Below are 14,499 nucleotides of genomic sequence, written 5' to 3'. Positions count from 1 at the left end.
ACTGACCATTATGTACTAGCAGAGCTGGCAAACACCAGCAGGCATTGATTAAATGAAACATCTGTACTGGTCTGTGGGACGTTCAGTTCATGTCCGTGCAGTATCAAAGCTGCTGAACCCACAATTTGTGCAATGTCAGTTATAGTCCAAGCTAAATTCAGTAAAGATCACAACCAATCATTATAAAAGTTTTTATTCTTTCTTTGGTTTAAAAAAAGACACACTTGTGGAGAGAACAAAACATGGAAAGTTACTTAAAATCTATATTAATTTGTTTTACTGATCTGATCAACAAACAAAATGCAACAAAAAGATGCACGTTTAGGTTAAAACTGCAACTTGAACTGAGGGGAAAACACAGAAACACTAAACAAATACATATCTGTTACCAAAGAGGTAAAAAGATTTGACATGAAATAAAAGATCACACGGATACATTCATGAGAGAAACATATGTCAAGTTACTAAAGTAACAACCTTATAAGACTTACTTAAATAACACAATGGCTAAACTAAACAGTAAGATGTGAAGAACATCAAGAAGAGAAGAAGAAAAAGAAGAAGATGATTTGGTATTACTCATCCCAGCCAGTCGACATGTACAACTGGTGATTAGGGGCTGCAGGTGGACAAATCTTCTTTTGAGGGGTCAAAAGCCAAACAGGCTGTGAACCACTGAGAGAATCACACTGTATAGAAAGCCTCCACATGTAATCAGGAGATGTAATGTTGGCCAGTTAAAACTGACTAGAAGTCATTAAGAGACGTGTTAAGAGTTGGGCTAAATACTGCATCTTCTTCCAATTGACTATTTTTATATGTTATTTTCTCTGGAGCACTTTGTTTATAATGTGGTTTGGGAAACGTCTGGGCGAAATGTTATTTAAAACAGAGAACTATTATTGGACCAGGCCGTGGTCAAGGGTTGAGCATTGGATGCAATAAATAAAACAGAAGCTGCTCGCTGACTCTTGAAGAGTTAACGTTACATCTACACCTCATCTATGAAGAGAAAGATCAAAAGAATAGAGAGAGAAACGAGGAAGGAAACGCATTAGTCACCATCTACTCTGCTTTTCCTCCCTCTTCTCCTGTGTTCTGGTATATTCTCTCCATCTTTTCCGTCCCGCTATCCCAGCTTTGTTCTATCTCCCTCGTTATTATCTCTGTTTGCCAGAGTCCTCTCTGTCTCTCCTCCTCACCTCCTCTCTTCTTCCTCACAGCTCGTCCCGTGCGCTCCAGTTCTCCAGTTCTGACTGCAGCACGTCAGAGTTCTGGGCCTCGAAGCTCAGCTCCCCCTGCTCCTGAGTTTTCCTGGACTTGGCTCGGTCCCAGTCGGTTTTGGCGGTCTCGTTGTCCCAGACCACCGATGTTTCCGTGTCACTGATGTAGCCCTGGTCTCCGGTGTAATGGGTTGGATACACCAGAAGCGGCTCGGCGGAAAACGCACGCAGGTCCCGACTCTCAAAGTGGTCCATGTACTCTGAACTGATGAGTGAGAGGAGCGGGGATGTGATTAGACTAACGAGAGCGCCACAGGACAGAATAAAAAAGACAGATGAGAGGAACAGATAGAAGATGAAGGGTCGGATGGGTCGTACTCACACTGGATGTTTGTCGTACATGACAGGGAGGAACTCATCGACAGGAAGCAGCTTGTTCAGAGGTTCGGCCCTGAGGAGCTTCTGGGCTCCTTGTAAAGACAGCAGGTAGCCGAGTGTCCAGTAGGAGTAGTCCGCCTCCACTATATTGTGGATGTTTGGTACAGACTTCTCTTGGTGGTCCACCTGCATCCGCTTCCGCCCAATGTAACTGTATTTAGAGTTTAAGATTACAGGGACAATAAATATAACAAGCACTAAAGTAACACAGGCATTTAAAACAGACGGAAATCAATTCATTTAAACAAATTGATGCAGTCAGTCGATGAGCAAAGCACTGCGACATGAATGTTGAATTTATCTAAAATCTACTTACAAAACAAAACTGAATTATTTAAGCATATTGTAAGGTATTTTGTATAATCTTAAAACACTAACTTTCCAATAGTGGTAAATGTGGCATAATTCTTCGCTCAGCTATTAGATATTTATAATAATACAAACTCCTGCATTGTAGATTTCTATTCATGTTTTTATATACTTAACCTTAAAAAAACGGTTGAAATTGGGATATATGCTCATACACACTTGTCACTATGCAGATAATGAATGGTGCTTTTACTTTGTGTAAATAACTCCTCCTCGTTACTTAATATATGACAGTGATCAGTCCAATGTGAACATGCTGCAGTCTCAGTAGTGTGATGCTAACATGCATAATTCCCACAAGTGCTTGCAGCATGTGATCATGTGTGACAGATGGACAGATTTTGCTGAAGGGGGACGATAATCCTGTCTGTTTACAACGCGGTGTTTTACATCACTCACATGAGATCCCAGTCCAGCTTGTGTGTCGTCACCTCCTGCAGCAGCGTCTGGAGACGACGCTTGAAGAACACCTCGAAGCGGAGGTCGTCCTCGATGACCAGGGAGGTCTGCAGACCACGATCCGCTATCTATTATTGTGATGGAAATGTTTCTTAAATCCTTTACATGTGTCCTGGAGTCTTTTTTTAAGGTACAACACATACTGTCACATTAAACGTACATATGTAAACCTTTAATAAAAGTACCAAATGTTTTGTCTACAGTAAGTACATTTGATTTTCTGATATATTGTTGAACTAAACTGTGAACATAAAGACATATAACCAATGAAAGGGTTCTTTTTGCTAAACAGAAACTTGCTGAAAAACCTTATTCCAAGAAAGTCAGTGCATTTATTGAAACATAAATAAAACGAGCTCATTACTCTCTCCAAGCTGCCACTTCTCACACAAACTGAGTTACTGTGTTGTTCAGTAGTAAATGTTATCTACCGTGCACAGGTAGACCCAGAGGCCTGAGGCCTGCCGGAGCGTCTCACCTCCTTCCAGATGTTGTAATGAGAGAGAAAACAACCCAGTTCACCCTTTGTGAGGGGCCGACCATGATAAGGGTCTTTGTAACCCGGCAGCATCTTAATCCTCATTGACTCTATATCAGTCTTGTTCAGAGCTCTGAGGGAAAGAGAAGAGAAAAACAACGAGGTTAGAGATGGAAACAATAAATCATATGGATGTGATGAGTGTGTGAGAGTGTGTGTGTGAAAATGGGAAGCGAAGGGACAAACATAACATAAGGCATGCATGTGTTGCAAGCTGTTTTCCTATTAATTCTCACCATTTTAAATAAAGATAATAATCAAATATGTAAACTGTTACCTACCGACTGGAGAGCCGACACAGAGATTAGAGCTATATTTTACTCACAGATGAGCTAAAACTTCGTGGTTCAGAGAATATCTAATTGACAGCATGCACCCGCTACTTTTCACCTGGTTGTTTGTCTCGGCTCAGCCTCCCTACATCAATCTACACCGCGTGTTGCAGAGGCACAAATCAAAGACGCAGGCAGTGGGGGAGGAGGAGGAGGAGGAGGAGGAGGAGGAGGAAAGGAGGAGGAGAAACGTACTTGCCATCCACAGCAGCAACAACCTTACAGCTGATCTCCTGCTCATACAGAGTTCTTAGCATTCGCTCGCGACGGTCAGATCTCCGCACCAGATTGATCATAAACACCTGGGTGCACACAAACGCAAAAAAAACCTCACAAACATGCTTAGGTTATTGTGTGTGTGTTTCCATGTGTGTATGCGACTTAGTGTGTGTACCTCATCAAAGCCCATCTTGTTGGGCTGCTTGGGAGGGAGAGACAGGAAGCTGGAGGGCTCCAATGGAGGATTTCTCACTTTTAAAATAGAAAAAAAGGGGAGACGGTTACAAAGAGAATGTGAAATGTGGTGGGACAGAGTTCCCAAAATGTGGATCAGGGATATGCAGTAGATTTCCAAAATCAACCATTGATTTTATACACCAGCAATCAGCAGGATGGGTTTCATGGCAATGCATACAGTTATGCCGCACAAAGACGATTGAGCACAGTAGAATATAATGTTGCAACAAAGTGATACTCAACAATAGGCAGTTTCAGTTGCAATAATTCCGAATAACATAAAATGTATTTTCAAGTCCTTGGAATGAAAATGCTGGGAGTCCCTGGATTATAGAGCTTTAGTGCACACTCTGTTCCTCTCCTGTTGTACTGTATGTCTCATCTGAACAGCTTTCCATGCTAAAACAGAAAAACTGTATTAACATAAGTAATTTTTTACTGTGGCAAAAGTAAACATTATCTAATTAAGTATGTAGTTTTAAGGCCGATGCGTACGGTATATTGTGTTGCTATGGTAGTAGCTCTTTACTCTAAAACTAACTAATATAACCTCATAACTTTAAGCTTTTTCTGGAAAACCTGTCTTGCTTTTTCATGATGGGTACAGTAAAAAACATAAACTTCACTTGAACAGACATTGGGAAAATCAAATAAATGCCAAACCTGCAGAGCAGCACAACATGACAAGTTAAAGATAAAATCAGGGTAACAAAAGATCAGTACATATGCAACTAAACAAACTTCCATAGTACAAAGACATAACCAGGTGTAATCACAACCTACTCCGTGGAAATTCTTCACAAATAAAACTGTCAAACACAAAGAAATAACTTTGGTCTTTGTGAGCGCTCTTTGACCTCTCGACTCACCCATGATCTCTAGCTGAGTATGCACGAAGCTCTCCACCTCATCCTGCAGGGTACCATGGGAACGCATCGGCACCGGGACATACCCATAAGTCTCTTTGTTGCACACGTACATCTGCACATCTGAGAAGATAAAAGCGAGAATAAAAACACATGCTTACAAAGGCAAAGCATTTCCAAAGAGATATCGAGCAGCCTCCCAGATACCAAGTCTACCTCTGTTGCATTTGTCTCACCTGCCATGCGAGCAGAGTAGGCAAAGACGATGACATCATCCAGGGCCCAGCTGTACTTTGGGTGTGGTGGATAAAAAGCCAGCTGACGGGAGGCCTCTTTCTGTAGGTCCAGTAGATAGGTGGAGTGGACCATCGGTACGGCGAAACAGCCAAGGTGCTCCTGTTTACGGATGGGCATGTAGGCCGGTGTACGTTTGTAGTAACCCTGTAGTGAGTGCACACAAACACTGCTACGGTCACACACGGGGTTCTCGTGTCCAACTCTTTTCCTTCTTAAATAAAAAGCTGGGGAAAATTTGATAGATGGAACTTGACTGAGAAGATTGGCTGCCAAAAGTCTACGAGTCTACGTCTGTGTGTTGGTTACAGGAAGAAGACTTATCTGAAACTGCATACTTTACTACTAAAATTACTAGAAATAGTATTTGTTTTAATTGTGAAAAATGAAAGAATAAGTGAATGACACTGAGTCATACTGACAAATAGGACGAGACACTGACAGACATTAGCCTTCAGGCTGCTTCAGGCCCGTTAACCGTCATTGAAGAAAATGAGAGGCCAACTCTTTGCTAGTGGGTTTATTCTCTGCTGGAGGATAGACAATGTCCATATGTCCACTCTGATTTGAAAAGAAGCAAAGATGAGTACTAAAAGGCATCCTGTCTCAACAGATCACAGACAGAACTGTACCGAGACATGCGGAATGTCTCATACATCAGATATGCAAGTTCGTTGCATGTTGGCGTAACTGTAACGACACCATTGTGTCTGCATATTACAAAATCACACTGTTGATTAATCTTTATTAAAATATGAAGGCATACATCAATAAAAAGACACTGTGGGTTATAGTTTTGTAATATCTAGCAAAGCCCGCAGTAACCAACGGAGAAGGTGGAGCAAATTAAACATAATGAGCTGCGTGGGCTGTTTGAGCACCAGTCATATAATAATCTTTATTAGAGCTAAATATTACTATTTCAGAGCATAAAAGTTGAATTCACCTGTGATAAAAAATTATTTACTTTAATTTAGAAAATTATATCAACCAGAACATTCAGCTCCGGCTCAGTAATCTGAGACGAAACACTCAAATACAATAAGAAAACTTCTCAACTAGGCCTTCATATTGACTCATCTAAAGTGTGACTTATTGGCACAAATTTGATTTCCTTGTGCCTAAGAAAAAATAATCAAGTGTGAAATTCCCACAAGATCATATTTATGTGTTAAGAAGGTGGTAATTCAAGAGCTCTATAATTCAGCTGGACTGCATTAAAATTGACATTTCATTCACCACCAGTAACCCACAGAGGAGCAGACTTTTTTTAAGAGACCATGATGATGATGAATCATCTTTGCAGTCTGTTGGTTTAGTTTGCGTGTTCGAGTAAACGAGGGTGCTGGTGGAAACTTTGCCATGTGATGTAACTATGTAAAGAATAAGGAAAAATAGCTGGTCACGGTAACATGCTGTTACCCCATGCTAAATATTTGTATAATAGTCTTATAGAAAGTATCTGTGTACATTTTTAAAAGTCCAATCTTATTTCTAATGTCACCATCGTATTTCCAAATATTCCCATTGTAGCAGAATATTTATACCACATATATCAGACACACAGGGGATGTGAAGGAAATGTGAGTCGCACCTAAAACTGTTACGACAGCGTGAAGACTAAACATCTCCAGTACCTGTGAAGTCATGCCGCACCAGAAGTTGGAGTAGGCAGCTCTGGACTCCAGCATCGGCGCCACAATGGTCTTATTCTCGCTCATCAGTTTCCACAACGTGTCCGTATTGGTGAGCAGGTTGTCACAGTCGGCCACCTGCAGACGGAGAAGGGCACAATATCGACGAGAGTCACACACAAACGTGAACATGCAAGCTGAAACAAAATGTCCCCCGCTGTCACTGAATGATTGATTGAGCCACAGCAACACGTCTCGATCACAGAGGACTGTGAACACAATCAGCTCCTTCCTAACCCGTTTTAACCCACAGGCCAGGATTTACGACAGGCTGCACTTTTATTTGCAGTGTGACGTCCAGAAAGCTTTTTCAAAAACTCAACATTAAACCCTTGTGTCTGTCCACCTTGACGTGTCTCACTAGAGCAGCTCCAGTAAAAAAAAAAACGCTTCTCGTCAACCTTTATTCTCTTCCGTCTTCATATTTTGCCATGTTCTGTTAACAATTTAAAACTGAGTTCATTCTTAAACCGTACTTTTTTGAATTTATTGTCTTTTATCTTGACTGCTAATCAGCGTGGCTAATATATCAGCTGGTGTTAGCATATCCCAGATACATCAGTACTGGCCTAAATGTCGGGCAATAAATGAAAAATAACTTGCCCAAGAGAATTGCCAAAACTATTTAGTATTGTAAGGATTACAAAAATGTAAGGAATCCTTACAAAATGATTTCAATGAAAGAAGAAGATATCAGCCATATATAAGCAGGTTTTTTAAATGCTCAAATATTTGGGAATCAGCCATAAAACTCTTGTTTTGCCCGGACAATAGTTTATATTAATTGTTTAACATTTTAGATCATGGCTATTGAAGAACTCAATGCTGACTGGCTCTGTTAAAGCAAACATCAAGGTTCATTGGAAAACCAAAATATATATACTCACTAGCTCCTTCTGGGGTTTTAAAAGCTTGAGGAAAGCATTTTGACAATCTCCAAATCAGTGCATATGTTATATTAAAATTATTGTAACAATAGTAACAATATGTCGGTTTCATTCTACAATAACAGTAACTCTAAGTGGTACAAACATCTACAAACAAATATTCTAACTCCACCGTTCTCCTTGACATTGTGGCGTTTCCCTGCCTCCATCTTCTCCATTACTTTATGACATCAGCACCGTTTATTATGCAGCATGTTGCATTATTCATTACACAAAGAAGCACTTGCATGTCACAGAGATAATCTCTGGGAGATTAGATGTTAACGCTAAGTAGAAATGAAGACATTATAAATAATGATGTGCATTAGTGAGTAGTCAATGAAAATGTCTATTAGTCTAAAACGTGGCTTTATTCATTGTTCATAGATTTTCTCTCTTTAATGCAGTTCCTTTAATTCCCTATGTAAAAGATTGAGCTCGGCTTTCTCCTCCACGTTTTTTAACTTTCACCGTGTAGACGAAGGATGCCTGTGCACACATCTGACCCAGAGTCAGAGACATCACAGAGAGTGCTCATAAGAGGAGGCTTATGAAGCTGTTGCATTACATTACATTACATTACAGTCATTTAGCAGACGCTTTTATCCAAAGCGACTTACAGGAAGTGTATTCAACATAGGTATTCAAGAGAACTACGAGTCACCAGAAGTCATAAGTGCATCTCCTTTCTTAAACAAGCATCTTAAAGCATAAACCAGAGCAAAGTGGATGATGACATACCAGCAGGTAGTCGGCCCAGATCTCACGTGCGGTCTCCAGCGCTGCCTGACGCAGCTTCATTATGTGTTCATAACGGAGATTATTCCAGTGCTTAGGCCCCGTCTCATCTTCAAAGGCCCTGAGACATGCACAGGCAGACCCATTAAGTAGTGTACATCTCACACACACACACAGACACACACACACTCTCACTCTCTCTCACACAACCACATGCACACACGCAGTACCTGGGTTCATCTTCAGGTCTCCACTCCACATAGTGATAGTCATTTTGCACCTTAACAAGCCAGTCCCTCAGGATGGCCGTGGTGTTGTCTATGTTGTGATCTGTCGCCACCCTGTGGGAGGCAGACAGAGGGGGGGAGGGGAGAGAGAGAGAGAGAGAGAGAGAGAGAGTCCTTTATTAGGGACTCACCATTCTGATACGCTTGAACGGTATTCCTCCTGATAATGACCTTACCAATCCAGCCCGCTCCTCATAAAAACTGTTTCCTTACCGCTGCCGTTAAAATTCAGTGATTCCACACGGTTGAATTGAGCCACTAGCTGCAATCCTCTCTGCACAATAATGCCTTATTCATAAATATCTGACAGCGGTTATTATTCTGTCACTCAAATAGCACTCTCACAACAGGGGCTCTATTGTTTTTCTCGATTTCCATTCGTTTATTGCAGTGAGCTGATGCCTCGGAATGAATAATGCTTCCACTTACAGTAAGAAGTGAGGTGTAGTTAAATGCTCATGTTACCTGAAAGAGCCCAATCACTTGCATGCATTGAGGTATGCAGATTATAAATGAGGGGGTAAAAAAACACTTACTGGTATTTGTATCTCATTGGTATTGACCAATAATCCCAGTGAAGGTATTGGAATCTGTGTTCCTATCGGTATTTCAATTGGTCCTTCAGACTACATCTGATCCAAGGAAATGTATCCTGATATAGCACATTATTCGGGTATTTCAAGATCTAATGGTTTATAGATTAAATAACATTAAATAATAAATAGTTAGCAGTGGGCAGTTTTGATAAAACTTACATTTTGTAATATTTCAAAATAAGCCTGGAACGTTCACTTATTCAATTCATTAGTAGATTGACTTCATTAGTAAAATAAAACAACAACAGATTGCAATTGATAGTTCAGTAATTCTCCAGTCAATTGTGCAAAAACATTGTAATTGTAAAGTCAGTAGTTTTAGGTTTTTGACCATGGGTCTGACCAAGCAAGCTATGTATCCATGCTATCTTGGTCGTTGTATAAATGTAATGGGTATGTTTCACTTCCCTCTGATATTTTGCAGACTTAACAATTAATTAATTAATCAACAACACAATCAAGAAATTAATCAATAATGAAAATAATTGTTTATTGCAGCCCTATTACAAAACAATAACTTGATATCAACACATGAAGATAATAAAACAGTGGGGACTATCACTATTGGCGCCTTGGAAAAAAACTCAAAATAATCTGCAACGTGAACGTTATGATCAAAATTATCTAGAATCATTGACTGTTCATTTATCTGAACTAATTAACTCAAATAAGATCTAAAGTATCTGATAATAAGTATAGCACTTAACAGTAACACAACCTTAAAGCTGGGATGAATGCATTTTTGGGGGTATTTGAGGGAAGCAGAACAATCTGAAATCCAGATATTGACAAATACACACATATTTTCGAACTGTTTATATGAAAATACAGATCACTGCTGCTTCAAGGTGATAACAACATTAAAGATATACTCCGATAAAACCAAATCCCAGATGATGCAATATTGATTCATCATCCATCTCTACTTTGGTCCTGCGAGGGCCTTGTTGTCTCTAGAGCAGAGTTGCACATCACTCACGTCAGACGTGGACAAAGAAGAGCACAGACAGACAATAGGGGCTGATAGAGGGGAGCAGCGGCATTCGTCTGCTGTCTGTGTTATCACAACAACATCTCAGTCTGTGTCGGGGGGGAGACAGAGCCAGAGAGAGGGAAGGAATGGGTAAATATGAGAGAAATGGATTTACTCCCAGCCCCGTCATGTAGTGGGTGACAGTCGGCGTGCTGCAGCTGTTAGCTTTTCCAGCGGTCTGTGGTGTTTTAACACAGCAGTGCCGCCCCCAGCGCCTACATGTGACCGACTCACCCATCCATCTTCCTCCTCACCCTCTCCGGTCTCTCCCTTTCCCTCTCTGACTGCTGTGAAGTTTTGAATGAGCAGAAGGTAGCGAGAAGTAAATAAATAAAAAAAGGATTTAACCGGTATGTGCTTGCATGCCAGCAATAGAAACTATGCCTAAAGGATGAGAGAGAGGCAGACGGATAAAAAATGAATATTTATGGATTGATAACATCCATCCTGAATGGCCCTGCAGAAAACACACACACACACATCATTAGACAGTCTGCATGTGTGTGTGTGTGTGTGTGTCTATGCTGCCGCTTGCCAAGTACTCCATCTTAACCTGTCAGGCGGATAACTGCAGGTATCGACAGGTGGCCAGCCAGCAGCTAGTTTTTAGTCTTTTATGCAGCATTTCAAAATCTCTTTATATCTATTCTTCCACCGAAGCAAGTGTTCTCAGATCAAAGCAACCAAGCAGAAAACTGCCACATGGGCACAGTTAGACGGAGGCACCGAGGCTGTATTTGCTGGCTGGGATACAAGGGGATAAAAAAAAAGCTCCAAACATCCAAAGCTGGTTTGTTTAAACAGACACACAGACACTTGAATCCCTCATTCTAGCTCAAACTGAAAAAAGTTCACTTCAACATTTACTCTCAGAGGAGGCCCGGCACCCTGTTGGATCAAACAATCAACGTATTCATATTTTAAATCCAAACACAATCCCATTAAACACAACTCTTGCAGAGGCTTTTATTATTACTTGCATTTCATCAGGTCACTGTGTTTCCAGGAAATATAATCTAACCTGTCAAGTCTGAATGCTGATGAAAAGATTAACTTAATCTTCAGGATCAGATCTAATGGCAGGAGATCAAAAGAGGAAGTGAGGAAGAAGGATCTGGAAGGCTGGGGGCTGGGAGACACAACGACAGGCCGCCTGGATTAAGGAAGGGAAATCCAGTTGTATTGACATCTACATTGACACAGTTTGTTGAACACCATTTTTTATGGCAATTTCAAAGCCAATTTTTACAACTACTGATTTTGTTACAGTCGAGCCTGCAGGGAGAAGATGTGGAAGGAAAAGAGGGAGGGGGAATACAATGTGAGGGTGGGGTAGAGGGAGAGACGGTCTGAGACTGAATGGAACTTTTTCACAGGCAATCAACCCGCCTTCCGTGCTCCTCTGCCGGGGCAAGGTCACCACCACACCCCTCTGACTGCCACTCACTCCACCGCTGATTAGATTTGTAAAGTGTGGTGAGATAAAGTGTCCCTATTATTAATAATAACACAGCGGACGCGTATCAGTTCGCTGCACTTATTGAATTTGTATTTGTTTACTGCACTTATCCTATTCGTAGTAGTTTGTAGCACTTACTATATTCGGATTAGTCTGTTGCAATTATTGTTTTCGTAGTAATCTGCCTCTGCACTATACTTTTGCTCTGGTTTATGCTTTAAGATGCTTGTTTAAGAAAGGAGATGCACTTATGACTTCTGGTGACTAGTAGTTCTCTTGAATACCTATGTTGAATACACTTATTGTAAGTCACATTTGGATAAAAGCGTCTGCTAAATGACTGTAATGTAATGTAATGTAATAATAAATCTTTATTATGGACTCAGATGGTCCACTCACATCCAACATACACACACACATATGACACATTAAAATACATACTCAAAAATACTGTACTAAAATAGGTGCAAGCTATCATGCCAATGCTTTCGAAGCCTGGATGTGAACCGATAGCCCATCATAGGGTTGGTTAAGGCTATAATGATGCTATTTTCTGATAAATCCAATCGACACATGAAATTGAACATTGTAATGTAATGTAAAGGCATGCGGAGTTCTCCTCTGTAATGCGCGTAAAAGTTCTTGACGTGTCTCATGACGTAGAAAAACACACTTTACTGCCACTTCTATATTCTTAAAAACACTTTTCAAAACTTTTGACATTAGGTGCATAACGAAAGCTCATGTTTAACAGGTTTACAGGGTGTGACACTCACCACAGAGCAATGCGCTCCTTCGGGTAGTTGAGCCGCTCGATGGCTCCGAGGAACAGCGGCAGAGAGTGCGCTGAGTTGCGGCAGGCCAGAGCGACGACGACCCGGGGAGCGAGGAGCGGAGACTCGGGGCTCCAGCGCTCCTCCGGGAAATATCCCCAGCTCGGACCCGGCAGGAGGACGGACAGCAGGGCAGGCAGAAGAGAGGTGACCCGGGGCATGGCAGGGGAGACGGAGAAGGAGAAGGACACGGAGGATGTGTGGAGCTGAGGGAGCCGCTGTTATGTTATGCCGACAGCGGCTACATGGCGGAGGAGCTGGCTGACTTAAAGGGCATGTCTGGACTGGTTGAAGGGAACTTGGTGTTCTCAAAATAAAGTCTTGTTTAAACTGTTATAAAGATTCAGTTTTATTATTAATCGTTTTTCATAGGAATAACTTCGAGTACCCTTTAAGGCCAAGGAGATAGTTTGGATAGTTTGGCTTCCCCATGCGATAGGATGTCCTCCCCTTTAAGGACAGATCCAGCTGTAAGACAGATAGAGAGCAGCATGGGCGTGTCCACGTGTTCAATGTCCTGCAGGCTTGTTTCATCGGCCTACCACATGGTGTTACTGGCCATATACATTACTGCAATGGTTCCCAGTCATAGTGGCCAGTGGAACCCTTAACATTACATTACATTACAGTCAAAGACAAAGACTTACAGGAAGTGTATTCAACATAGGTATTCAAGAGAACTACTAGTCACCAGAAGTCATAATGATCTCCTTTCTTAAAGAAGCATCTTAAAGCATAAGCCAGAGCAAAAGTATAGTGCAGAGGCAGATTACTATCAATAATTGCAACAGACTAATCCGAATATAGTAAGTGCTACAAACTACTTAGGATAATTAAACAAATACAAATTCAATAAGTGCAGCGAACTGATACAAATACAGTAAGTGCAACAACTAATACGAGTGACATGAAACAAGACTGTCTATTTCCGACCCTTAATGACAAGAGTTGTGAGCAGTTCAACCAAAGAATGTGTTGTCATTTTCTGATTGTTTCATATGCAGAATTTAAGAGGCCTTGAGAGTTAAAAAAAAAAGAGTATATTGCCAGACGAAAAGCAAAAATTCATATGTAAACAATAAACAACACTCCTAGGTTGTGAATAACTGCTTTACTTCATCATCAATGCTACACTATTCACTCACATAAAATACATATATGTATCAAAGACTTCATCATTTTTCACAGCCAACTTTACTTATTTTACATGAGCCAAAAGTAATATGTTTATAACATTATAAAAGCTGTTTGTGACAACTCAGACCAACATAACATGCAATAAATCTACTCTACTGTATTCCCGGATCCAAAGATATTAATTTCTCTATAATGAGCAAAGCTACTTATCCTCACATTTTAGAAACTTGAATAAGCTAGTGTTTTACATTTTTGCTAAATACACATCCTAATTAATTTCCAGTGACAAATGAATGAATCACTTCACCTCTAATAACTAAATAATAGACATACAGTAGTGGAGGTACAGGGAGGTTGTTGGCTTTAGGTTTTAGTATATTTTCTTTTTTATTATTGAAATTTGTAGTTTTATAAATTATACATTTTAGGGTTTCAATGCTTGTCTATGAGGCTAAACCAATTTCACTATATGTCTTTCAATTTGTAACCTTTATATTAAAGTTTTGTTGTGAAAAATGCAAATAGACATAGCTATACAAGAGACACATAACTTCACTGTGGTGGTGTTGCACTGAACCTTCATGGCTCAGTGAGATGGATGTATTCTCCCTCATCAAGCAAAGCGGACGTGTCGTTTTCAGAGGTTTCTGCGTTGGCCAAAGTGTCATCCCTATCGGACACGGTGCTGCTTGGTGTGAGTGTTTCAGATCCTGAGGTGGAGCCTTCAGAGGTTTGGCATAAGGTCTGCTGGCTGCAGCTCGTGGTGCTTCAGAGAAACTAGAGCTGGAGCTGCAGGGGTTGCTGGGACTGACAGAGGCGTG

The 14,499-nt window shown here is 40.8% G+C and overlaps 1 protein-coding gene across 1 annotated transcript; it reads right to left on the bottom strand.

The window, feature by feature from the left end:
• Positions 1 to 225: 225 nt before the first annotated feature.
• colgalt1b (collagen beta(1-O)galactosyltransferase 1b) lies at positions 226 to 12,754 on the bottom strand. The gene is made up of 12 exons (XM_054604349.1): positions 12,485 to 12,754; positions 8,564 to 8,674; positions 8,337 to 8,454; positions 6,613 to 6,747; positions 4,918 to 5,122; positions 4,685 to 4,804; positions 3,754 to 3,830; positions 3,555 to 3,661; positions 2,968 to 3,100; positions 2,430 to 2,557; positions 1,606 to 1,812; positions 226 to 1,488 (listed from the first exon to the last, which is right to left on the bottom strand). Exons 1-12 carry the CDS (start codon positions 12,700 to 12,702, stop codon positions 1,218 to 1,220), a joined length of 1,830 nt encoding a protein of 609 aa, XP_054460324.1. The 5' UTR covers positions 12,703 to 12,754; the 3' UTR covers positions 226 to 1,217.
• Between the last annotated feature and the right edge of the window lie 1,745 nt (positions 12,755 to 14,499).

Source organism: Anoplopoma fimbria, chromosome 9, assembly GCF_027596085.1.
Source record: "Anoplopoma fimbria isolate UVic2021 breed Golden Eagle Sablefish chromosome 9, Afim_UVic_2022, whole genome shotgun sequence".
NCBI lineage: Eukaryota > Metazoa > Chordata > Actinopteri > Perciformes > Anoplopomatidae > Anoplopoma > Anoplopoma fimbria.
The sequence above is the reverse complement of the archived record's forward strand: the minus strand, read 5'-3'. Positions and strand labels throughout refer to the sequence as shown.